Source organism: Pristis pectinata, chromosome 35 (assembly GCF_009764475.1).
Source record: "Pristis pectinata isolate sPriPec2 chromosome 35, sPriPec2.1.pri, whole genome shotgun sequence".
Taxonomy (NCBI): domain Eukaryota; kingdom Metazoa; phylum Chordata; class Chondrichthyes; order Rhinopristiformes; family Pristidae; genus Pristis; species Pristis pectinata.
Window position 1 is genome coordinate 11,955,695 of NC_067439.1, and position 27,001 is coordinate 11,982,695.

General features: G+C 40.0%; 1 protein-coding gene across 2 annotated transcripts in view; it reads left to right on the plus strand.

Annotated features, from left to right (window-relative positions):
* The window catches only part of timm50 (translocase of inner mitochondrial membrane 50 homolog (S. cerevisiae)), a 113,621-nt gene that overhangs the window by 69,983 nt on the left and 16,637 nt on the right, over positions 1 to 27,001 (plus strand). For both annotated transcript variants that reach the window (XM_052044391.1, XM_052044392.1), the window contains 4 exons: positions 9,390 to 9,448; positions 10,739 to 10,858; positions 14,586 to 14,690; positions 19,044 to 19,142. In XM_052044391.1, coding sequence (XP_051900351.1) covers positions 9,390 to 9,448; positions 10,739 to 10,858; positions 14,586 to 14,690; positions 19,044 to 19,142 — 383 coding nt within the window. The remainder of the gene's footprint in view (positions 1 to 9,389; positions 9,449 to 10,738; positions 10,859 to 14,585; positions 14,691 to 19,043; positions 19,143 to 27,001) is intronic.

Consider the following 27,001-nt stretch of genomic DNA (forward strand, 5'->3'; position numbering starts at 1 on the left):
AGGATTCTATACCTCCTGCCCAATGATAGCTGCGAGAAGATGGCATGGCCCGAATCTTCGATAGTAGATGATTTGAACAGTAGGAATACACAGGTTATTTTCAGGTTGGGATATTGAGATACCACTGAGGTTGGGACTGGGGCCTCAGCTGCGTACAATCTGTGTCAATGATTTGGATAAAGGGGAAAAAGTGTAATATATAGAAATTTGCTGATGATACAAAGCTGGATGGCAGTGTAGGATGTGAGGAGGATGCAGAGAAATTTCTGAGGGGGTAGAGACAGCCTAAGTAAATAGGTGAGGACATGGCATATGGAATATAATACAGAAAAAATCGATAATGTGCAAGGATGATATTTCCCCTGGATAGTGTGAATAGAACCTGGGGCCACAATCTCAGAATAAGGGGTCTGCCATTTAGAGATGAGGAGAAATGTCTTCATCCAGAGGACAATGAATCTTTGGTATTCTCTACCCAGGGGGAGTATTCTGGATGGTTGCTGTGTATATTCAAGATAGCAGCTGATGGATCTTTGGATATGAAGGGAATGGAGCAATGTGGGTTTATGCAAGAAAATGGCACTAAGGAAAAGGATCAGCATGATCGTAGTGAATGCCGAAGCAGGCATGAGGGGACGAATGGCTGCTACTGCTTTTTTTTCTTGTATCCTTATGCCAAAGTCAGTCACTTTCACCTCGCCTCACTAATTCATGCCTTTTATCTATGTTTGGACCAAAGCCATAATGAGGACTTGAGCCGAGCAGTCTCTGTTGGTGCAGAGGCAGCATCTGTACTTGACACCTTTTTTGTTCGAGTTCTGTTTGCAGAGAAATGGTTGCTCTTAATGTAGAGGAAAGAGCTGCTGCACAATCACTACAAGTAATAACAAAGTGTTTCAGGCAGCTTGACTTCAGAAAAGGACAAAATTGCCATGTGTTATTATTGTTTCTCTTCTGCTGGTAAAAATTATTGGCACACACAGGCTGAAGCATTCTGGCTACTATTTGGAGACTCAATTTCCTTACCGTTAACATCCAGACAAGAAAAAATGCTCGTAAATAAAATTTAACTGGCCACAGAACAAAACCACCCAACTAATTAATCACTCCCTCATTGTTACCAAAATCCTTTCAATTTGCATATTAATTAGCTGCAGATTAATACTATGATTAAAACGAGATGAATTGGTTTTAATAGATTAACATGAAATGATCAAACTCAGATGTGTATCTGTCTGCATGGTGCTTAATCATTGTGTGATAGATGTTGTCATGTGTGACTGGAGGGCCGAAACATAACAGACATCTTTTAGATTTGTTTTTCAGAATAGGCATTCAAGCTGTGACATATACGCTACAGGTTGGAGTCTGAGTTAGAGAAACTGGGTTAATCAAATAGAGCTGGCTGCAGGAATACAAATGAAGAGATTTCCTTGGTTTAAGGTCGGCACAACATTGTGGGCCAAAGGGCCTGTATTGTGCTGTACTATTCTATGATTTTATGATTTAAGATGCTTCTTTGGTAATGTTGATATTCCTGGGTAGCCCAAGTTAAATCTCAAATTCAAACTTATGTTATAATGGAAACCTTGTTTCAAGATTTTACCAAAGTCATCTTGAACTTCTGTTCCTCAATTTCAGTTTTTCTAAATCAGTTTTCAAAAATGTGATATATCAAGCATTCCAAATCTTGCAGACATTGAATTGGAACCATGCCACTGTAGTTTAATGCTGTAACAAGTGACTTGTACTGTTTGTCCAACCACATTGATTCCTGTTGGTTCTTTTCACCTCAACTGCAGGTTACTGGCTGTTGCATTTTTTTTAGAATATGTATGACTTAGTTTAGGTTTGGGATATAGTCCTTGGGCACCAAGGGTCTTCAGTGATTCATTTGATAACATTCAAATCCCAATCCAGTGGTTTAAGCGCATAAACCCTACTCGTGCTCATCCTGAAACAGTGAAGAGCTATCAGACAGGAGATATGAAACTGAGTCCCACCTATTTTCTCAGGTGGCTGTAAAATAAAATCCCAATGGAAGAGATCAGGGGAATCTCACTATTGTCTTGGCCAATATCTTTCCACTGACCAACATTGTTAAAGAGCGGATAATCTGGTCATTATCACATTGCTGTTTCTTGGAACTCATAATGTACAAATTGGCTGCCGCATTTTCTATATTGGTATCTGTGTGGGGCTTCCCCTTGGTGCTCTGGTTCCTCCTACAACCCAAAGTACTAGATTGCGATTTGGTGGATGGTGAATCCGGGGGAATTGATGGGGATATGGGGAGAATAGGTTACAAGGAAAATTAGTCGGGGAATGGGATTGCTCTGAGAGCCAGCATCGACTTGGTGGGTTGAAGTAGTCTCCAATATTATAAGAGAATATGGAAATAGATTATACTTTAAAAATATTTAATTGATGGTAAAGCACTTTGTGATATTCTGGAGTTATAAAGGCTTTACTTTCTTCTTGTCTTGAATCAGCTGGGCCAGTAACAAGTCTGAGTGCTGTTTCATAGTGTTGTATAAATCATCTGGGATTCCTTGTTACAGTATGAACTGATGCCTGAGAGTTTGTGGGAGTCGGATAAGTGGGACTGTGGTTGAGCTGTGTCCGACAGTAGAGTGACCTGCTGATACTCACTGTCTAGACATGCCGAAAAAGATTGAGTACTTGGCCAGGTGTCTGTAGCAAGGTTGAGTTATTGGCTTCAGGACAGGAAGGGGGAAAATATTGGATGGGAAAATATCAACCCATCTGAATATTTGCATTGTGTACGGCCAAAAATATTTCTACAGCCGAGCTGCCCCACTGAGTGAGTGCAATTTAACAGGGTCAGTTCTGCTCAATCTGTCTATGCAAATTTAAGATACTGGGTCTGCATTACACCTCCTGGTCTTGGTATAACCATCCCATTATATTCCTTTGTGAAATGGACAAAAACCCACTGCAGGGGTCCTGGGTTCGATTTATGGTATTTACACAGGGGGTGAAGGCAATCTTAATCCCATTTCCAGCAGAACAGCAGAAAGCTTAACTCACCAGTCTCAGTAAACAGGAGAAGCTATGGACTCTGGTAATAAAACTTAAGGTAACTAATATTGATGTTGAAACACGTCCGAGTATATAAACAAAGCTCCAGTGACAAACACATCGAGTTTGAAAACCTGTTCAGCTAGGCTGTGAACTTCTGACCCTTGAAAGTCTGATAGGTAAACAGGAGGTGTGCATGCTATTTTTCTTGTACATAAAGAAAAATCAATTTTTACTCAAAAAACATTAGAATTCAGTCTGAAGATAATTCACTGTCTAGTTTGAGCATGCACTGTAAATGCAAAATACCTTCCATGCTTAAATGAGCCTTCTGGTGTATGTGTTCAAAGGCTTTCTCATGGTAAGTAACCAGCACAAGAGAGCCAGAGCAGAGAAATGTGCTTTACAATTCTAATAAGATTTGTGAAACGTTGGATAAAAGAGCTGTTTGCACTGGGCTGAGGGAACAGCTGTAGTTCTGCATTAACAGCGCTTGACCCTGTGTAAGGACAGCAGGTCAGGGTGAGAAGATAGGCCTACCGTGGCTCCACATTGCCCTTTAGGCATGGCTATAGGGAGCATGGTGGCAAATGGTGTAATGAAGCATAATGAGGACCTTTGGGGGCTGAGATAAAATGGCGGTCCCCAAGGACTCAGAGCTCAGGCCTCCCAGCTGCTTTGCTGCAACATATTGCACAGCAGAAACGCAAATTTTGAAACATTCTCCCACAGGAGTCCAAATGCTGTATAGAACTGGGCTCTGAGGCTGCACTAAAGGCATTAGAGATGTAAAAGCAACTGGTTTTGCAGAGTGGAGTGATTTGATTTAAGACTGTTTTGTGAATGTTTGACGTATGAAAGGGAGTTGCTTTACCTGCTAAGTATGACAAGGTCAGCATATGTTGTATTGACCATGAGGCATTAGAATCACTGTGCATTGTCCATTCAAGCCCACGCCCTTTATTACTTGAACGTCCTGCTGCAAAATGTTATCTCCATTTTCTGGTTTTAGCATTCTTGTAAATATTAGGTGCCTTGTGAGGTCAAGGTTAGAAATTTCATTAAATTTGGGTTGAGCCTATATCATTTTAAAATTTTCAAAGATCTTGTTTTGTCTTATATTTGCTCCTGTCCTCCCCAAAGCCTGACCCTTCCCACTGCCCCATGCCAAGATATCTCCTGCCCACTTTTCGAGGTCACATTCCACTGGGTGTTTCACACACTCCAAAGAAGCAGCTTCGCAATTGTTTCAGCTTCAAGACTTCCCATGTTTTCCTCATTTATTGGTAATAGTGGAACAATGGTGCGCTTGCACTCCTGCTTGCAGTGTCATTCTGGCTGTAGATTCACAATGTGCAGTTTGGTTAAAAACTCAGCTTGTCTCCAGAATTGGAATAATGCACTCAAACTCCAATTTGCTCTCTCACATTGTTGCCTTTCTCTTTATTCATTTCCTTTGCTATTATATCTCACTGTCCAATTTACCTCTTATTTTTCTATTCTGTTTCCTCTGTCCCTCACACTCTTTTTCCTTCTATCTAAACTTAGCCTATCCCTTTCTTCACCTGTGGTTTCCAGGTATGATGAACACACCTGTCATATGTACCCCATTTCCTGTGTGCGTGTTTCCCTTCCCTCCTCTCACACTCAACCTCGCACTTTCACATGCTTTCCCTCACTCCTACACACAGGTTAACACCTGAAAGCCCATTTGAAATCATTAAGCAGTCATCTGTTTCAGCTGTTCCTCGACATTAACATCAGAATAAAAAACAAATCGGGGATCATTCAGCAGGACTCCGAATGATTGATTAACACTCCTTTTTTGTTTGAATGAGATCAGGCACCAAAATGCTAATACTCTCTCTCAGAGGAGCGTTTAGTAATCACTGCGCAGTCAGCACTGCCAAACTGGCTCCTCCTCCCAGCCGCACATGGAGGAAGAGAATGGCACATGAATCGCCAGCTGTACCTAGATTAGCAGTATACTGCTCTCTATTGTCTGACGTAAACAATCAAATAAAATTCGCTCCCTTTTGCCCAGACGGTTTAACCCTTAACTCATGCCTTGAACTCACTGTGTATTTCCTTGTCTGAAAACAATTTTCTTTCCTTATCTGTCAAAAAAGGTGACTAGGATTGAGCTAATTTTCCAAGGATGCTGGCATCCCTGGTATGTTTTTTTAAAATCTGGCCATCCATTGCATCCTATTCTGATATGTGATTGATAGCTGACCATTTGACCAAGAACACAGTTGAACCTGAATACAACACATATATTTGCCAATATCTGTCAGTGTTAATCCAGAACTGAATTTAAACCTTGTGCCTTGTTTATCATTGCTCTTCCCAACATTCACCTGAAGAACTTAGCTGGCCCATCACTTCTATGAACTTCACTACTGCAACTGGTGCTAGCTAAGGCATCTGTCGTACAAAGTTTGGCCTCCTCACCCAGTGCGCAACGTGCCACCTTCACCTTCTCCAAAGAATCTATTTTAAATCCTTCCACTGACTGAAATTACTCCACATAGAATTTATTTTTCATTTAGGCCAGCCTTTCCCCTCAGCATCTGATTGTTACTTTGTAAGAGGCTAATCATTCACCTCGACCACTGAAATTCTCACTCAAACCTGCTTTGTCTTCCTCTACATTTTGATCATCAAATAACTTCTGAAACTTAGTCTAAGGAGTGATTTTTTTTAAGGTTTTCAAGATACTGAGTGAGGCATGGTAATGTTGCAGTTAGCCTAACGCTTTACAGCACCAGCGACCCAGGTTCAATTCTGGCTGCTGTCTGTAAGGAGTTTGTGCGTTCTCCCCGTGCCTGTGTGGGTTTCCTCCGGGTGCTCCGGTTTCCTCCCGCATTCCAAAGACGTACAGGTTAGGAAGTTGTGGGCATGCTATGTTGGCGCTGGAAGCGTGGCAACACTTGCGGACTGCCCCCAGAACACTCTATGCAGAAGATGCATTTCACTGTGTGTTTTGATGTACATGTGACTGATAAAGATATCTTAAAGATGAAGATCTTTATCATTAACTCGTGAGGTAATAAGGAGAAATTCTTGCTGCTGGTGGGTGAGTTTAGGAACAAGGGAATATTTTTCATAAATTGGAGCTGGGCCTTTTATGAGTGAAACTGAGTAATACTTCTACTTGCAAATGGTTGTAGAAGTTTGAAATGCACTTACATCGTACAAATTCAAGCTTTCTACATTCACCTTTACACAGACCTTTTTTGGTTATTGAAAAACTCTTTCTAAGCAAGTATAATAGATAATGGCAGGATGTCAGATAAATAGTGATGGTTCAGGAATGGTGAGATGCTCAGTGTATTAGTACTTTGGATTGGACTTTCATATTTTCTATTATGAAGACTGATGCATGCAAATGGAAGATTGCACAATTGGTGTAAATGAATAAAAGCTGTGCAAACCTTGAAACTCAAAATTATACTTGTTTAATGAGAATGATCCATTAGAGGAAACTTCCCTTCCGAATTTTCAGGTGGTTGTTAAGTTTTATAACTTTTCTATTGAGCTGTTGTCTGAGGCTGTTGCTCCAGAGATGTGACACATTGGACTTGTTTGAGATCAGCAGCCTTCCTCACTTGCTTTCAAGTTGGTACTGATCCATTATGGACTCATTAATCTAAGTACGGCATAATTATTTTAAACTCTTAAAACTGCCTCAGGCTACCATTTACTGTTAGTTTCCAACAGTGTTGTTCGCCTTTGTGAACAATATGGCAGTAATAGGCTGCAGAAAGTAACATAATTATGTAACTTAATTCAGTCTGTACTTAAAGGTCATGTGTATAAGAAAGGCAAGACAGCAATAATTGCACCGTGATCGTACACACCAATCTTTTTCTTTCCTCACACAGTTGTGTATTCCAGTGCATGACAGTCATTTGATTTATTTTTAATTTTCTCAAGTTTGACTGCACCACTGGTGTCCTCTCCTGTTTTACTGAAATGGCCATTGCTGATGTGTAAACTTTAATGGTGAGAACTTATAATATGTACTGCTTCATGGCCATCAGCAACCCCAAAATAAGATTGCCAGGTCCATTAAGTCTGCCATCAGGAAGGTTAACTGTACATTTTTGTGTTCACCTTCACATACATTGCAAACAGAAATATCCGTTAAGATCACAAGACAAGGGAGCAGAAGTAGGCCATTCGACCCATCGAGTCTGCTCCAAGGAAAAGGGGAAAAAGAAATGAGAAATTTGGGGGGGGGGGGCAGGTGAAAAAAAAAACTATTCTAACCCCAATTTCCGGCCTTATCCCCATATCCCTTGATACCCCAACTATTTAGATATCTATCTGTCTCTTCCTTAAACGCCTCCAATGATCTGGCCTCCACTGCTGTACCTGGCAAGGAGTTCCACAAATTCACCACCCTCTGGCTAAAGAAATTTCTCCTCATCTCTGTTTTTAAATCTGTACCCTCTAATTCTAAGTTTGTGCCCTCTGGTCCTGGACTCACCCACCAAGGGAAACAGCCTAGCTACATCTACTCTGTCCAGTCCTTTCAACATTTTAAATGTCTCTATGAGGTTCCCTCTCATTCTTCTGTATTCCAGTGAGTACAGTCCAAGAGCCAACAAACGCTCATCATACGGAAGCCCTTTCATTCCGGGAATCATCCTTGTAAGTCTCCTCTGAACCCTCTCTAACATCAGCACATCTTTCCTAAGATATGCGGCACAATCCAAATTAGTCTGTGGCTCATTGTTGTGAAAGAATGAACCTACAATCTTAAAGCAGCCCACATAGCACCTGTCACAACATTGGGATGTTACAAGTGTTTTAATTTTGAAGCCAGACAAGGGTGTGGTAATATAAAGCTATTTAATATACTAGAATTCAGAGAGTCAGACTAATGATCCAGAAATACGAGTTTGAATCTTTCCATGGGAGTTGCAAAATTTAAATTCTTTTCATTATCTAACTCTGGAATTAAAAAGAAAAATCAATAAGCATGAAACTATTAGATTATTGTAAAAATCCATCTCATTCATTGATACCCTTTTGGAAGGAAATCTGGTGTCCTTACTCAGTCTGGCTTGTATATGATTCTGAAACTATCAATGTGTTTGACACTTAACTGTCATCTGAAATGACTTGACAAGCCACTCAATTTGAGTGCAATAAACGTAACTTTGCCTGGGGCTTCCACAACCAATGAAAGGATAAAAGAAATATCTAATTATTGTAATTTGAGAACAAGATAATCAATTCATTCACAGCAAGCTCCCACAAACAGGATTAAAATAAATCATCGCGCCATTTTCTAGGCGTTGGTTGAAGAATGATTACTAGCTAGGATGCTGAGAAATTATTCCCCCTTGTATCTTTTGGATCCAGTAGTTTACATCCCAGTTTAATGTATCAACCAAAAACTGGTATCTGACAGTACAGAATTGAAGTGTTAGCCTGGGCATCTGTAAACGGAAACTTGAACCTACTGTTTACTGGCTTAGAATCCATTGAGTCACAACTGACACATGGTTGAGGTAGGTAGCCTCTTCACTGTTTTAAGTGTTGAAGGATGATCTGTGGTTTCCAGATCTAGAGGTATTTTTCTCCAAGCATTTATTTTCTTAATTGCAGCATATGTTTGTTTCCCTTCCAGTCAACGTTGCTAGAACTTGCAAGAATGAATAGTGTAAGCCTTTTATGCATGAGCTTTTCCCAGTATACCTGCCTGTGAGTTTCTCCATCACGTGTTTATTGGGTTCCACTAAATGCATCAATGTTTTTCGCCATGACTACTCCTTGTGATGTTAAAATAATTTAAATAGCTTAACACAAAGGACCAGGTAGAGCAAATAAAATTCAGTTTATTTTAAATTACGTGCACCTTTATGTCCTGGTTTGAATGTACTATTTTCCCAAGATACCAAACAATTTGTTAAGTCTTTATCCTTATTGAGAAATTATTTACAAGTCATTTGGAGGAAGTGTTACATCCATTTAATAGTGGTGGTGAATAAGAACTTCATGGTTTACAGAGTAAATTGGTTTATTATTGTCACATGTACTGAGCTACAGTGAAAGACTTTGTTTTGCATGCCATCCATAAAGATCATTTCATTACAACAGTGCATTGAGGTAGTACAAGGGAAAACAATGACAGATTGCAGGATAAAGTATTACAGTTGCAGAGAAAGTGCAGTGCAGGCAGTAAAATGTGAGGCCATAACGAGGTAGAGTGTGAGGTCAAGAATCCATCTTACTTTACTAGGGGACCGTTCAATAGTCTTATAATAGCAGGATAGAAGCTGTCCTTGAGCCTGGTGATATGTGCTTTCAGCCTTTGCCATTGTGTCTTACAGATCCTCCTGTAGTACAGCAGTTACGAAGAACGTATCGCTACTTCAAAGATTACAGACAGGTGAGTGTATTAACAACATACAGCATACTCAAGAAATTCTTGTCCAATCAAGCAGAACAAGGTGCAACAACTTATAGGTGCAGTTCATGGTATATACATGACCAGGTTCTCTATGTCAACTAAAATTGTAGATCATAACCGAAAAATTGGTGATTTTGTGTTGTGTGGTTTGGATTTTTGCACTCTCAGGCTTTGCTTTAACAATTTGCCACATGGAAAATGGGCATGTGGGATCAAAAATAGGAGGGGGGTTAGGCCATATGTCCTGTTTGACTTGCACTGAAACTAAACAAGTTCCCCGCATCTAGTTGTTCCTTCCTAATCCATATATGCCATGACTTCCCAAAAGCACAAGGTTTTTCAACCTCCTTGAGTAAAGGAACACCAGACACACAAAAACTCAGACTTTCAATTTCTGTTACTGTTTATAATTACATCCCGCAACCTCAACATTTGTGGAATCTCTTCATCTTCTATCCAGTTCCATCTTCAGTGAGCCCTTTCTCCTGATCTTCACTGAAGCCTTCTCCCTGTGTACAAAGTCCAGGACAGAACTGATGAGATTAATATTTGTGCTAAGTCTGTTCTGCTCTCCTGTTAAAAATAAAGACATGTATTAGCCACAACCTTTCAATTCATTATTGAGTAGCATATTTGCAAACTACAGTGGAGATGTTTGAAAGTATTAAAACTTTGTGAATGCTGCATTGCCTATTCCACAGGTTATAACATTGAAGCAAACTACTTCTGATAATGTTGCTTCCTTAATGTCAGACCAGCAAAGGTACATTAGATTTTGTGTGAAATCAGATTGTTCACTGATGCAGCTGTGCTGAAAGCTGGCTTTCCAGGCCAGTGAAATAGCAGCCCCTCCAACTGAATGTGAACAGCTGTCTCTGGAGGCAGAGAGCAAAGCCAGCTGACTGGGTGGTGTTCTTGACACACAACTGCAATAAATGGGTTATTAAGAGTACTTGTGTTACCATCAGTGGATGTTAAGATTCTGCTGTGGTGGGTTGTCCTGTGATACACGTCAAGGTTCAGGTGTGTAGTAATCCCCCGACAGCTGGGAGCTGACTCACACAGCAGATCTGTGAATGCAACAATAGAAAACTAGTGGCATTGAGGTTGTCATCAATAGATGGGAGGGATGCTCTGAAAAGAAACTTTCTTTTCCCTGCCTCTTCAGATTGATCAAAGTATTGTTTTTTTACAAATTTGCCCTTGTAACATAAGCTGTTGCCCGTTTCTTTGATCCTGCCCTTTTTCTTTCATTCCTTTTTTTCCCAGATGATAATTGAGCCCACCAGTCAGAAGCTGCTGCCAGACCCCCTTAAAGAGCCATATTACCAGCCACCGTATACTGTTGTGTTAGAACTAACAGATGTGTTACTGCACCCAGAATGGTCGGTAAGTCTCTCAGCACCTGATGTACAACACCTCAAGGCATCGATTGGTGAGTTGAAGAAAGGGGAAGAAAAATCAGGAGGAATTTTTTCTTTAAATTTTAAGTTTCACTTAAATTAAAGTTTTGTTATTCCAATCTTTTTTAAAAAAGCCCTCTTTAACCCTTTGACCACCATTACTGCAACACAGTTTTATCAGTTATCTAGCTGTACCTAATAACATTCAGAACCTTTGCTTTAATCTGAAAAACATCATCTTTGTGTATACATTTGGCATTTAGGGAGAGATGCTTACTTCATTTCACAGAAAATCCACAGGGTGTATGGTAGCATATTGATTACTAGCCTAGTATCCAGAAGCCTGAACCACATTACAGAAAGAACAGATTGAAATTGTAACCATGAGGAAAGATTGGATAAGATAGGGTTCTTTGAAACATAGAAGGCTGAGAGGAAGTTTAATTGAGCAGTATAAACTTATCAGGGGCCTATATAGAATAAATTGTTTCCCTTAGCAGAGGGGTCAGAAACTTGGAGACGTAGACTTAAAGTAATTCGTAGACGTAGTGGGGAGATGAGGAAAATATTTCTTAGACATTGGATGGTGGGGGTCTGGAACTTGCTACCTGAGAGAGTGGTAGGGCCAGAGGTCCTCACTGTATTTAAAATATACCTGGATTGTACTGGAAAAGTGCTCAAAGTTGGGTTCAGGTTGGCTAGTTTTTTCTTGACTGGCGCAGGCACAGTGGACCGAATGGCTTCTCATTTCAGTTTTATGATTTCTGTAACTATAGATCTGGAAACATGTCATATGAACATAAGAAAGATGAAAAGGAATAGGCCTTGTGGCCCCTCAGGGCACCATCATTTCACTGAGATGATAGTTTTCTGATCTCAGCCTCTGCTTTCTTGCTTGTTTTCTCTAGCCCCATCTTCCCAGTAGACCAGAAAACTGTCCATCTTGAGCTTAAATATATTCAGTGATTCAGCCTCCATGTCTCTCTAGGGTAGAGAATTCCAGCCCTCTGAGAAATTCCTCTCATCTCTGAATTGGGCAACCCCTTATTCTGAAACTATGTCCCCTGCTTCCAAATTCCAATATCCTCTCAACCTTGTTGAGCCTCCTTGGAATGTTATATAATTCACTCTTCTAAACTCCAATAAGTTTACAATCTACCCACTCATCATTTCCTCTTAAGAGAATAGAGAACCCTTTCATTTCAAGATCAATTAAGTGAACCTCGTGTGTTCTGCCTCCAAACCAATTGCAACTCTTCTTAAAAAAGGATACCAAGACTGTATGCAGTACTCCAGGTATGATCTGGTGCCCTGAACAGTTGTTGCAAGACTTGCAAACTGAATACATCACCCTCTTTAGCATCCGAGGAATTGAATGTCGAATAAATATGGAATGAAAAGTTAGTATTATTATAATAGCCATGTATCTATTAGATTGTTTAAAAACAAAACCCACCCAAGTCCTTCAGGATCCTGGCCTGGCCTGGCACCAGATCCACACAAGTAGGTTGATCCTTTACAATCCTTTGAAATATCCTAGTAAGCCACAAGCATTTGGAGACAGGTGATAAATGCTGCTCTTGAATGCAGTCCATTTCCCATGAACAAGGAAACAAAAATATGCATAGTCTCTGCAGTAATCTTTCGCAGTTCTGCTTCATCCCAGCCTGAAAGTATTAATTCATTCACTTACATTTACCATCCTCTACCATTCCTTCTTTTCCTAAGCAAACGATTCTTTGTGTATTAATGATTCTTCACTTATTATAAACACTCTCTTTGTTACCGGGGGCATTGACGTTGAGGATGCTTCCATCCTTTTCCAAAGTCAGACAGTGAAACGGGGACCAGTAATGATTTTGTCCCTCCATACCCAATTAGAGAAGTACTGAGACCAATTACCATATCTCTGCTGCCAACCCATGTTGGGCCTAGATCAACTGACTTCACAGACTGGCTTCTTCTTGTGTCAGTGTGCCTAAGTGTTTCATTGTATCTGTTGAAACCCACACCTGTTGAGTGGGCAGTCCGATGTAACATGAGCACCTGAGTATGGAGCAGGTGGTTGTAAAGAGTGAGGACTCCCCATATGCTGCTTTTCAGAGGGGAGGGACTGCAGTGATATTTATTACAGTACTTTTTAACAATGTAGAGGTATAATGAAAGCACTTGTCCTTAGGCAAGATTATGAGAACTCTTATTATTTATTATTCTTGGAAGTACTGTTTTATTGTGTCAACTTTGAGTTTGCAGATTGTAAAAGTTGTTGTGGGTATAGAATGAGAGTTGTGGGTTCCCTCCATTTCTGGTGACACAAACAGATTTGATTAGATGGTGCCATTAGAGTTCAGATTAAATTTCTTCACACAACATCATGGTATCGTTTCAAAGGCCTGAGTCATATAGTCTTCCTGCATGTTAAACATTAAGTATAGAATAAGGGAAAAAAGATCTCAGCATGCTTCCAGTGCATTATTTTAACAATTACTGCATCAGAAACTATACTTCCAATATCAGATCCCTGTGAGGTTTTTTCTTTGCAATGAAGACATTTCCATTCTATTCCATTAATTATGGTCCATACTAGGAACAGAATAGAATAAGTGTCTAAATTATAGCTGGTGGGCTGCATGTGTACTCCAGATAGTTCAGTCCAAGAACTTTTTTTTTATTTTTGGACATGTATTTCTTTCATGTTTATACTCCTGTAATTGTCCTGTGAGACGTTTAAGAAAGGAATGTTAATGTAGCAGTCTATCAGGTCGGTGAATCATGAGTAGAAAGATCAAGATTTGTTTCTACATCTTGTGAAAAGTGCAAATTAATGGGAACGTGGATTAAATTCCATATCTGGCCTCAGTACTCCATGGAACACATCAGAAACAAAGAATGAATACCCCTGAGCTGTTTTGATATTTGCCTTAGCATGATACTCTTCATTTTAACAATATCCTTGAATCTGATTTTCATTTCACTATATCTGAATCATCTGAGGTACCTGCAGATGTTGGTGCATTCTTGCTCGAAACTAAATGTAGACTTTAGACTCTACATTCTGCAGACAATCTTTGCTTCTGTGGTAGTATAATTGGCCTTAGTGACCCTTATTGTAGAATGTGAAAATAATTCAAAGTTTCTGGTCCTGTTCACTATCGGATGACTCATGCTGAGAGAGAGAATAAAACTAGCATGGTATCAGGCGTGATCGAGTTGTAAGCTCTGAAAGCAAGTGACCAGCTGATGCCTATTGTCAAGGCCAATCCATCGAGTACTTTGAGACTCTGTAGTGTAACTGACATTTATGAGCCTGCATCTTAGTTTATGGGAGATGGCAGATAAAGAAGTAAACTGTGAAAAGTGTACAATTATTTGTCCCGTATCATATGGCTATATGGTAGTATTCAAAGCATGTATTTATGTGCATGGGAGCCAATGAAATAATTCTATAGAGGTTTCTATTTGTAATGGAGGAAAGACGGTAGACTATTGGCTCACTGAAAACTGTATTGAGATAGTGACATTGCAAGATAATCAATTTTAGTGATGTTCCCTTTAGGTTGAGAGATAATTATGACCAAGTCACCAAGAGAAGTCCCAAAGTTTCTCAATGTAGTACTATTAGATTTCTTTGCCCACTGAATATGGGGTCTTGGCCTCAACATTTCTAAACAGTAGTGTTTTAATCGACTCACTCTTTCTATCCTTCTTTCAAGTTAGTCACAGGCTGGCGGTTTAAGAAGAGGCCAGGTATAGACTACCTTTTCCAGCAATTGGCTCCACTGTATGAAATTGTTATCTTCACCACAGAAACAGGAATGGTGAGTTTATCATGTATTTTTGAATTCACTACGTGATTAATAATCCTTCATGCTACCTTATGCTCGTGTTTACCTTTTTTCTTTTTCAACCTTATCCCCTGCTCAAGATGCTGAATAACTGAAAAATGTGTAGGTGAGCAGGACCAGTTCCAAATTCAACTTCAGCCAAGATACGGAGGAGTAAATTAGCTATGAAAGAAATATATATTTTATGGTTGATTTTTAGAATGGGGTAGGATTCCTATCATAGGGGCTGTGACTAAAATTTGCAAATTATACAAAAATTGTCATTGTGGTTGAAAGTGAGGAAGAAGGTTTGCAGGGAGACATCAAGGTGATGTCGGATCCGGTTACTTTCGAATCCGCAGGTTCTTTCAGGAGTCCAGGAATGAGTTGAAAACAACTTGGTGCTTCACAAAGTTTTATTGGAAAAGTTTAAAACAAAGAAACAGCCACAGAGCACATAACACTAGCTTTACTACTAGGAGATGAGCCGAGACAAAAGGAACTAAAGATGAGCTAGGGCCAAGGGGGGGAAGAGAGCAAGAGAGTGATTAACAAAAAAAAACGACACCTTTTATACCTGAGATAAGAGCTACTCCTTAGCTAACAATAGTCCAATCAGGAAACCTATTAGATACTTGTGGCCAAACCAACCAATGAGAAAACACATATTCACCTGATGGACGAACCAATAAGCTAGGAACCGGCCATTCCTTGTGCAGCCGCTTGAGGTGTATTAAACACTATAATTGTTAAAAAAACTAATTAAAACAGTCGAATCCAACAGTGATATCAGGAGAGCAGAAAAGTGACAAGTGATATTCAATATGGGGAAGTGAAAGGTAATGTATTTGGGTGAGCAAACTAAAGTACTGCACATTATGTGTTAGGTCACTCAGAAATGAAGAGGAACATAAGGACAAAGTGCGTGATCCCTGAAGAGAGCAGGATTGGTAACTAATGCTTTTCAGAAACCATTTGAGATATTTTGTCTTATTGGCTGAGGCAAAAAGTACAAGCACAGGGAGCTCAAGCTAGAACTTGATAAAGCACAAGATAGGCCACTGCTGGAGGACTGAACGCAGTTCTGATCACCACATAACTAGAACAAGTGGCAGTATAGAGGGGATTTACAAAGATGTTGCCTGGACTGGACTTCAACCATAAGGAATGATTGGATAGGGTAGGATTGTTTTGCTTTTGGAACAGAGGAGCTCCTGAATAGGTGAATAGGAAGGATGTTCCTAAGGTGATGATGAGAGGCATTGATCATGTGGATAGTCCAAGGCTTTTTCCCCAGGGCTGAAGTGGTTGCCACAAGAGGACATAGGCTTAAGGTGTTGGGGAGTAGGTATAGAGGAGATGTTTGGGGTAAGTCTTTTACTCAGAGAGTGGTGAGTGTGTGGAACGGGCTGCCGGCAACGGTGGTGGAAGCGGAAACGATAGGATCTTTTAAGAGAGTTTTGGATAGGTACATGGAGCTGAGAAAAATAGAGGGCTATGGGTAAGCCTAATAATTTCTAAGGTAGGGACATGTTTGGCACAGCTTTGTGGGCCGAAGGGCCTGAATTGTGTAGGTTTTCTATGTTTCTATGATATGATGAGGTCCATTTATTGTAGTTGGTAGAGGGATCAGAGGTAAAACCTCTCACTGCATTTAGAGTGGACTTGCTGAAGTAACATGCAAAGTTATAGATCGTGTGCTGAAAAGTGAATTTAGAGTCATACAGCAGAGAAAAAGGCCCCTTGGCCCACCATCTCCATGCTGACAATCAAGTACCCATCTACACTAATTCCATTTACCATCACTTGGTTTGTAGCTTTCTATACCTTGACAATTCAATTGTTGTGAGGTTACCTGCCTGAGCTGAGCTTTAATTATCTCTCGCTCTCTCTCACACACCTCCTACACTGTTCCAGCAAAGTCCAACACAAAGCTTGAGGAACAGCACCATGTCAGGTTGCAGCCCTCAGCTCTCAACATTGAATTCCACAATTTCAGACAACAAGCCCTTCCTATTTGTGTGAATTCTAATACAAGGTCGTCCACCTTTTCTCACTCCACAGATGCTACTTGATCTGTTGAATGTTTTCAGAATTTTCTTTTATTTTAGATTTCCATAATCAGCTGTGTTCTGCATCTCACAGTTTCATCTTCCTTTATTTACATGACTCCAGACAGATCAGCTATGAATAATGAGCAAACCTTTTTCTCTCTAAGATGGCATTATAAACAGTGGCATCAGATGGACTATCTTGGTCTCCGCCCTATCAAACATTCCCTTTATTTTCTCTGCTCCTCCCCCCATTCTCTGTAACTTAAAACATTCTTGTTTTCTTACTTTTCCAATTCTGATGGAACATCACTGACCCAAAACATTAACTCTTATTTCTCTCTCCACAGATGCTGCTTGTCCTCTTGAGTATCCTCGACATTTTCTGTTTTTTTAGTTTTGAAAAATGTTTCATTTACTGTAAAGTAATGGAAGGTCTGACATAAATACGAGTCTTTTGTTGGGTTCACTGAACTGTGGGCTGACATTGTTTGGTATGTAGCCAGTATATGGGAAATGTGACAGATAACAAAAATACTTTTGCAACAGATTCAATCTCAGGCTATGCTCACTGCTCAACTTTCAAAAATGTTCTTCAAGGCAAGATTGCAAATGAAATGATGCAAAACCGATATACTTATTCTGGAATAGATAACGATGAATGTGGGATGGCAGGTTTATGCCTGCTTACGGGAGGGAGTTTATTTGCCAACTATGCTCATATGCAGATGGAATTTAATACTAAAAAGTGTGAAGTGATACATTTTGGGAGCACTAATAAGCCTAGGATGTACACAACAATTGGCTGGACCCCATGAGAACCGTAGGGTCCTTGATGTACATGTCCAAGGATCACCAAAAGTAGTGGCTCAGACAAATAAGGTGGTTAAGAAGGCATACAGGGTACTTGCTTTAATTAGCCAGGGCACAGAATATAAAAGTAGTAAGGTTATGGTACAACTACACACAACATTAGTTAGGCCACATCTGGAATACCATGTGCAGTTGTGGTTGCCGTGCTATAGGGAGGTTGTGTTTACATTGGAAAGGGCCAGAGGAAATTCACCAGGATATTGCAGGGATGGATCATTTCAGCTACAATGAGAGATTGGAAAGGCTGGGTTAGTCTTCCTTGGAACAGAGGAGGCTGAGGGAGGATCAGATTGAGGTACATAAAATTATGAGGGCCATAGATAGGGTAGATAATAGGAAACTTTTCCCCTAGGTGAGGTGTCTATACCCAGAGAGCATGTTTAAGGTAAGGGATAAAGATTTCAAGGGAATTTGAGAAAGAATTTTTTCATCCAGAGGATGGTTGAAATCTGGAGTGCACTACTTGAGAGTGTGGTAGAGGCACTCCACATTTTTAAGAAATATGCACTTGGAGAGATGATGAGCACTTGAAATGCCATAGCACAGAGGACCACAGGCTAAGTACAGGAAAATGGGATTGAAATACATAGTTAGCTGATATCCAGCACAGACACAATGGTCTGACAGCTTGTTTCTGAGTGGTATGTCTTTATGACTGTACTTAGCAGCAGCACAGTGGCTTTTTAACCCCACATTTCATAACTAATCAGTAATTCCAATGAATTTTAGTGGTTTGGAAGCAGTTATTCAGAGTAATGTTTAAAACATGCATTTGTATTGCCACTTTTCATGACTTGAGAGTGCCCCATAATGTCTTACAGTCAATTATGTATGTTATTGAATGTATATTCATTGCAATAATGCAGGAAATATGTCACGCAGTTGGTTCTTACCATAAACAGAAGTGTGATAAGGACCAGATTTTTTTTATATGATGCTGGTTGACAGAGAGCTCCCCTGACTCTTCAAAATTGGGTGTAATTCTGGTCACCTGATTACAGGGAGGATGTGGAACCTTTGGAAAGAGTACACAAGAGGTTCACCAGGATGCTGCTTGCACTAGAGGGTATGAGCTATAAGGAGAAGTTGGACAAAATTGGGTTGTTTTCTGTGGAGCATTGGAGGCTGAGGGGAGACCTGATAGAAGTTTATAAAATTATGAGAGGCATAGAAAGAGTAGATAGTCAGAATCTTTCTCCCAGGGTAGAAATGTCAAACTTCACAACTTCTTCACATCCTTGTATTAATTCCATTCCCTCATCCTCAGTTCACTGTGTCCAGCAACTATATTTCAGTATCAGGTTAGATGGTGTATATGTGTTGGGATTGGTTTTGTGTTGACTCACTTCTATTTATTTTTGACTTGAACTTTAATCTACATTTAGGATAGTTGTTAATATCTCTGCAAATTTACCTTTCACAGACAGCATATCCACTCATTGACAGTGTGGATCCACATGGATTCATCATGTACCGTTTGTTCAGGGATGCAACACGCTATATGGAAGGCCACCATGTGAAGGTAATTGTCCCTTTCCTCCTTTTACAATCTGTATATGTTGAATATTAATTCTGCCTCCACAGCAGGGTGTGATATTCCTAGGTGTCGAAAGCTTCTATGAAACATTTAATTTGTCAATGCACAGAATCCTCTGACCATTTGGCACAAGAGTTGGTAAGTTGTTAAGTGCTTTGGTTGGTGAAAGAGTAGGTTCTCCATTACCCCTCCATTTGAACAATTTCTAACATGGAGGAAACAATACTATATTGAGTGTGAGGCAGAAGGATAACTGCTATGTGATGACCACTAATGTGATATTACTCAAATAGGGAATTCAAAATAAATTTAAAATCACAAAATTGTAGGTGGTAAGCAAGTGTAAAATGTAAGCAAGTGGGCGGAAACTTGGCAAATGTAGTGAAATATGCAGAAAAAATTAGATCATGCACTTTGGTGAGAAGAATCCAAAGGAAGATCTATCTAAATGGAGAAAGATTGCAGATGAGCAAAGTACAGGATCTAAGTGTTCTTGTGCACAAATCATAAAGTTAGTAGGCAGGTGCAGCAAGTGGTTAGGAAGGCAAAGAGCATATTGACCTTTATTGTAAGAAGATTGGCATTTAGAAATAGGGCGGCATTGTTACAATTATACAGAGTACTGGTAAGGCCACACCTGGAAGGCTGGTCACAGTTTTGATCCACTGATTCAACTTTCCCAGTTGATCTATATCCTGTTGTAACCGTAAACAATCTTCTTCAATGTCCACTGTACCACCAATGTTGGTATCATCTGCAAACTTACTAATCATGCCACCTACATTCTCATCCAAATCATTAATATGCACGACAAACAACAGAGGACCCAGCACCGATCCCTGTAGTGCACCACTGGTCTTCAATCTAAAAAACAACCCACCACTATCATTTTGCCTCTTACCAGCAAGCCAATTGTGTATCCAATTGGCTAGCTCGCCTTGGATCCCATGTGATCTATCCTTCCTGACCAGCTTACTATGCAGAACCTTGTCAAGGGCCTTGCTAAAACTCACGTAGACAATGTAGATATCCCACATTCCGGAAAAACTACCAGTCCAGAACCATCAAAGTCCTGAGGGTGCCAGATTTTTGGAATTTTCCTGTACTTGGGTGATGCCAGAGAAACTGTGTGGGTATTCAAAGTGCTGAATTTTCAGTTAATTTGATACTTTCGGGGGACATTTCATTAAATGTGCTTTTGGTTTACTGTCACTTCCTCTACCAGAGATCTCTAATTCTCTTTTCATTTTATCTTGGTGACACTCGCCACTTTGTAAAAGCTTACAGAGCCAAGGAACTGTAGAAACCTGGAACCCAGGCAACTTTTTCAGAATCAGAAAATTTTAATCAAACAGCAAACACGTAGACTCACATTTCTTTGAGTCTGAACTGGCTACGTATTTATGTGTTTGACAAAGGTGAAGACCTGTCTTAGATGGAGACATGAAGAGCAGCCACTTCAGTAAGGAATAGGAGAGCCATAGGCAGCAGCATCAGGAGAGATGAGAAAATGGAAAAATAGAGTCTTGTTTATTCTTGTAATTTACAGTAGTCTTTAAAGGGTTAAAGGCCTCAGTAATCCTCTGTATCCCATCTGTCTGTTGCCACTAGCTTCAGTTCCACAATATTTACAAAGCAAAAGTTTATAGATGGAATGGGGGCAGGGCTGTGTTGGGGGCAGGGGAAGCTGTGGGTTGCCCCATGTTCTGTAATCTGAGCTCCCCTGAAATGACCATGTCTACAATAGTATGTGTGGCCTGCATTATTGTGAGCCTTCTGCCTTTGCTTCCCACCTCCCATCTGTTGGCCTGTGGCACCCAGGGAGCCTTTCTGAGCACACAACATCCCCTCCTGAAAAAGACTGGGGCTTGCCGAGAGCAACAGCAGTGACAGACCTGCTGTGCACTTAAGATTACGATAGTTTAAAGGCTGCTGGTACTATAACCACAGTGTTAGAGACTGATTCCCCAAAGGACCTTTTCATTTCCAGATGAAAGACATGGGTAGTTATAGCCACAAGTGCTTAATTACATATCAATGTCTCTTCAGTACAACTGTTTGTGGCATTTAAGAAAATTATGTAGACTGGGGCCAAAAGTCTTGTCCGTCTCACCCTCTGTGTCATTACCTTGATCTTGCTTGTGCTCTTGCTATATGCTGGGTTTTTTTCCCTACCTCCACGTTTTCTCCTGCTTTTGCTCCCTATCTTTTTTAACCTTGTCTGTGATAAATGTGCAGCTTCTGTTAGGATGGTTGTGAAACTTTTAACAGCAAAGTGGATTAATTATTGCCTTCACTGAAATTCCATTTTGTAGATTATGTTGTATTTTGAAGAAACCCTGTAGAATGCACTTGTCTGTGTGGAGGGGGGTGGATTGCAGATGCATGCATGTAAAAGATGAGTAAACTAAAAAATTATCTGTTTATCTCAGTTTAAAAAAATGAGCAGGCTCAACTGAGTTTCGCAGTGAGTGGAAATTTAATACAGATTTGGAATGTAGAACAAGTTTTACTACCTCAAACTTCCACTATTCCCCACCCCTACAATTCATTTTCTCCTTTCTTCCTATGTGCCACCCGATTATTGAGATAGAGCTCTGCATTCCTCTAATTCTGATTTCTTGCCTGATCCAAGTTTTAATTGCTTCATTAGCGTCAGCTGCCTGGGTTCTAAAGTATAGAATTTTCTTCCTAAACCTCTCTGCCTTCTTGCCCCTATTTTTAGAATCATGAAGTTGTTATGGCATGGAAAGGAAATACTTGGTCTGTTGAATTTATACTGACTTCTATTAGTGCAATCCTATCAATTTCACTCCCATAGCCTTGCAAATTATTCTTACGTGCTGATCCATTTTCCTTTTTCCTTAAACCCTTATTATAGGCACACTGGCCTTCACTAGTCAGGGCACTGAGTATAAAATGTGGGAGGTCAGGGTGCAGTTGTGCAGGACACTGGTGAGGCCACACTTGGAGTACTGTGTTCAGTTTTGGTCGCCCTGCTATAGGAAAGATGTTATTAAACTGGTCAGAGTGCAGAAAAGATTTACAAGGATGTTGCCAGGACCTGAGGGACTGATTTATGGGGAGAGGTTGAACAGGCTAGGACTTTATTCCTTGGAGCATAGGAGACTGAGGAGTGATCTTCGAGGTGTATAAAATCATGAGGGGCATAGACAGGGTGAATGCATAGTCTTTTTCCCAGAGTTTGGGTATCAAGAACTAGAGGGCATAGGTTTAAGGTGAGGGGGGAGAGATTTAAGAGGAACTTGAGGAACAACTTTTATTACACAAAGGGTGGTCTGTATGTGGAATGAGCTGCCAGAGGAAGTGGTTGAGGCAGGTACAATAACAAGTTTTAAAAGACAGTTGGACAGGTACATGGATGGGAAAGGTTTAGAAGGTTATGGGCCAAATGCTGGCAAATGGGACTAGCTTGGGATGAGGCATCTTGGTCAGCATGGACCAGTTGGCCCAAAGGGCCTGTTTCCGTGCTGTATGACTCTGTATCTTTGATCACATATCTTAATATCTTATTGTTGCTCATTATCAAATTTTGATTGATGTATCTTTGGCCTTTTAAACTTCCTCTTTTCTGGGACTGAGTAAGTACAAATACCTCTGATATCTCTGTTCTTAAGTGGGTTGCACACAAGCCTCCAAGACAGTACTGCTTCACTGTCAAAGGTGCCATGTATTCTATGGGATATGAAATCAAGGCCCAATCTCCTCTTAGGATGATGGGTTTAAAAAAAATGTCCCATGGCATTATTTGAAAGAAAGCATGGGATTTCTCCGTGGAATTTTGCCTAATATTTATTTCTCACCCAACACGATTAAACATATCATCTGTTTATTGTGACATTGCTTTTTGGCAGACCTTACTGTGTATAAATTGACTGATTCATTTCCTACATCCATGTTTTAAAAATACTAGGTGCTGTATAATGCAAGCTTTCACTTTTTGTACACTGGAACCCACTTCTGCAGCAGAAGACCGGGTCCTCTTGGTGGCAACCTTGGAGAAGAGTGTATGGAGAACACAAGTAGGGAAATTACGATGCAAATTTACAGAGTGTGGGTGAGCTGCTTACAGCACTTGGAGCAGTGTGTGCAGTTTTGATCTCCATACATAAGGAATGATAGATTTACATTGGTGGCAATGCAGAGAAGTTTCAGAAGGTTGATTCCTGGGATGAAAGGGTTGATGTGTGAAGAATGGTTTAGCAAGTTAGAAGTGGTCATATTATTGAAGCATATAAGATTCTGATTCTGATGGGGGTTACTGAGAGGATGTTTCCCTAATGCGATTATCTATAACAAATGATAGCACATTTAAACTGGAGTTGAGGAGGAACTTCTTTTGTCAGAGCTTTGTGAATCTTTGGAATTCTCTAACCCCAGAAAGCTGCAGAGACAGAGTCATTGAATATTTCAACATGGAGATTGACAGACATTTAAACTGCCACAGCAAGGAGTCCAAGGGTTTGGAGAGAGTGAGAGGAAAGTTGTGTTGATACCAAGATTGGATCAGCCATGATCATAGAAAATGTTGGAGCAGCTTGAGGGGCCAATTAACCTAGTCCTACTCCTGTTTCTTATGTTCTTAGGGCTGGGTAGAATTATCAGCTTGTGTGAGTGATAATTCTTGCCTGTGTTATTGATGGCATACTGTTGTCTCCATCATCTTCCAAATATGCAAGCTTTCAGACTACAAACTTAGCCAGAGCCGTGGTGGAGTTGCTTTTATCTTGAACACTATAAAGCAAATGTGGAAAGCCTACACCTTTTCATGAAGGGGGATGGATTTTCAGGCTTTCCACAAGAACAGTGCATCCTCATTCTCCTTTGTCTGCATTTGTTTCATCTTGGAAAAGTAACAAAACCTGTCCCACTCTGAAGGAAGGACACCAGAACTGGTTGTAGGGCTTGACTGCTCACCCTATGTTCTATTGCCCTATCTTCTAAACTGCAGACCATTTCCACTGCCACCTCCTATCCCGCCACCCACCACTCATCGCCACCTCACCCCGACTCTCGCCAAACTTCTGTGAAACTCCAAGGTTATCAGGTGATCAAGTCTGGTTCTGAGTATCCTCACCAACACCTTGAAATGCTGTGCATTCCCCAGTTGCCTTTCTCACCAATGCTGACGCATCTGCTCATTTCACTCAATTCTTTGATGAAAGTGTATTTATTCAAGAGTTTAGTTAATTATAGAGAGTTTGTAATGTTATGTTTAAAACCACAAACTATTTGTAACAGGTGAGCTGAAGTGTGTTTTTTTTTTAATTCATTCATGGAATGTGGATATTGCTGGGAATGCCGACATTTACTGTCCATTTATAATTGGCCCTGAACCAAGGAGGCAGTTTAGGACTCAACCATCAGCAGGTCGGGAGTTACATCGAGGTCAGACTGGATGAAGCTGCCAGATTTCCTTCACTGAAGGACATTAGTGAACTATTACAGAGGCAAATTTTTTTATATGAATTACTATCTTTTTATAATATTTAATTACTTAAATTTAACTTCTCCAGCTACCGTGGTGGGATTTGAACTCATGCCTCTGGATCAGTGGTCCAGAACTCTGGTTGTTAGCCTAGTAACTTAACCACTTCCATACTAGTTATGTCTATTACTTTCTTTCCAATTTACAACTCAGTAATTTTCTTGTTTCGGATACTTTTCTTTTGCCACTTTGTGTGTGTGTGTGTGTGTGTATATGTATGTATGTGTGTGTATATATATATATATATATATATATATATATATACACACACACACATATATATATATATGTATGAAATATATTTTATATATTTGAATATATTCTGAACTAGCATGTACTGATAATCAGTATATTTTATAAAATTTGCTTAGTTTTTGTGGTTAAATCTTTTTCTGGTGTCTGTAAGCTTTAGAAAATAAAAGTCAATATGTTACCGAATAGATTGAAGCATTTACTTTGACAAGAAAAATAACTACATTCAGATCGAAGACCAATCATAGATTTATTTCTCCACTACGGTGTTCTGGTTGGCATGATTAGTAAATGAATTACCCATTAAGGGACTGAGCTGCGTAGATCTGAAGGGTTCTAGCTTTGTTCTCTGATACTAGAAAGGCAGTCCAGTTGTGCCCTAGACTCAAAGCAGTTCCAGCTGTGTGCATTATTCTGTTAAGAGTTGTGCTCTTCGAATGAGGGAAGGATCCAATTTAGGTTTAATTCCTTACTGTGATTGCATGTAAAGAATTTACAGTTCGGGGCTGATTACAAAAGTATATACACTTGGCCGACCTACTGGAAGATAATAAGAAGTGTGGATCAAGAGTCCATGGCATCCACTAGTCATAGGACAGGATTTATGATCCTTGATGTTGACATAAGCAAGGTAGTTGGAAAGTGACCCTTCAAGTACATGTACATATATTTATACAGTACTCATCACCCATAATCTACAGGCTACAGATAACTTGAACAAAGTTGTTGATATTTGTGAATCAGAGCATTCAACAGCTATAGTCTGAAGCCCACATTAGATCCAGGGCAAGGTGACGATGTCTTCTAAAAAATCCCATCGCCCATCTGCCACCTGACAAAATGCTGCTCTGCTGCCTTCACTGTGGAGCATCTGGCCCTGGGCAATCTGTCACTTTTTTTTCTGGCACTGTCAGAAGTCAACCTGCACCAATAAAATCATCAAACAAGAAGCCACACTGCTGAAACTCAATCTAACAGACTTTGTATGCTGACTGTACAATGTTGGTCAGGAAATGATGGGCTTCCAGGGATGTGTGCACAGCAGTTTATTTTTTGATCAAGGTTTTGGTTTGCCTCAATTTGTCTTTTTTAAAGCAGATATTGTCTTTTTTAAAATGTATATTTGAAGATTAATTTTTCATATCTTACATACATGTAAAGACCACTTAGACCTTCATGTGGCAATTTCAAAATGTTACCTATCACCTAACTATATTGTGCAATTTCTGAGTACACCTAACTAGAAAAGAAATAACTCTAGTGCAGTTTTAAGTTATATCTAATGATAGCTGAAAATAGGATAATTTAATCAAATGTTCTATAACATGTAATGTAAAGTGACAGGCTCTTTTTATAGCATCTAATCCCTATTTACCTTTGACTTTTATAGCTTGTTCCGTATCAGGATGCCAAAACAAGAATTTGATTTGGAATAATATTTACAAATGGTTCTACAATTATACTTTAGATTGACACTCATACAGCTTTGAAATTGTACCTCCCTCTGTACTGTACTGATTGCAGAATGAGATCATGAGCATGTCTTTAGCTGTCAGCTGTGAAATGCCCAATATTTTGATCTTGAGAAGCTCACTTTCTTCTGTCAAGCCTGCTTGGATTCATATCTTGACAACCAGGAACAAAATGCAAACCCACTACCATTTAGGAATCTGCATCCTATTGCTTTCCATTGCACTAATTAGATTTGTCTACTTCATTACGTTTGCTAAATTTATTTTTTTTTACAAAAGTACTCTAGTCACCAAATTGTAACGATAGGGGTGTTATTGTGTTTCAGTGTCATCTTGAAAGTGTTCCAGAGCGGTATTAAGCTATATGCATACTTATCTGTGTGAGGAACACCAGTGGTAAGCAACATTTGAGCTGTCCAGGGCCTGACAGAGAGAGCAAAAGAGAAAAGCAACTAGGGTTTCACTCTTGATCACTGAGATACATCCCAGCAGCAAGAAGTTGTGCATGATCTTCAGGTGACAGCCAAGTTAAATATCCCACCAACACTCACGATGTAGCATCATATGAGAATGCTCATTTAGGATGTGCCAAAAGAGTCAGAAGAGATGAC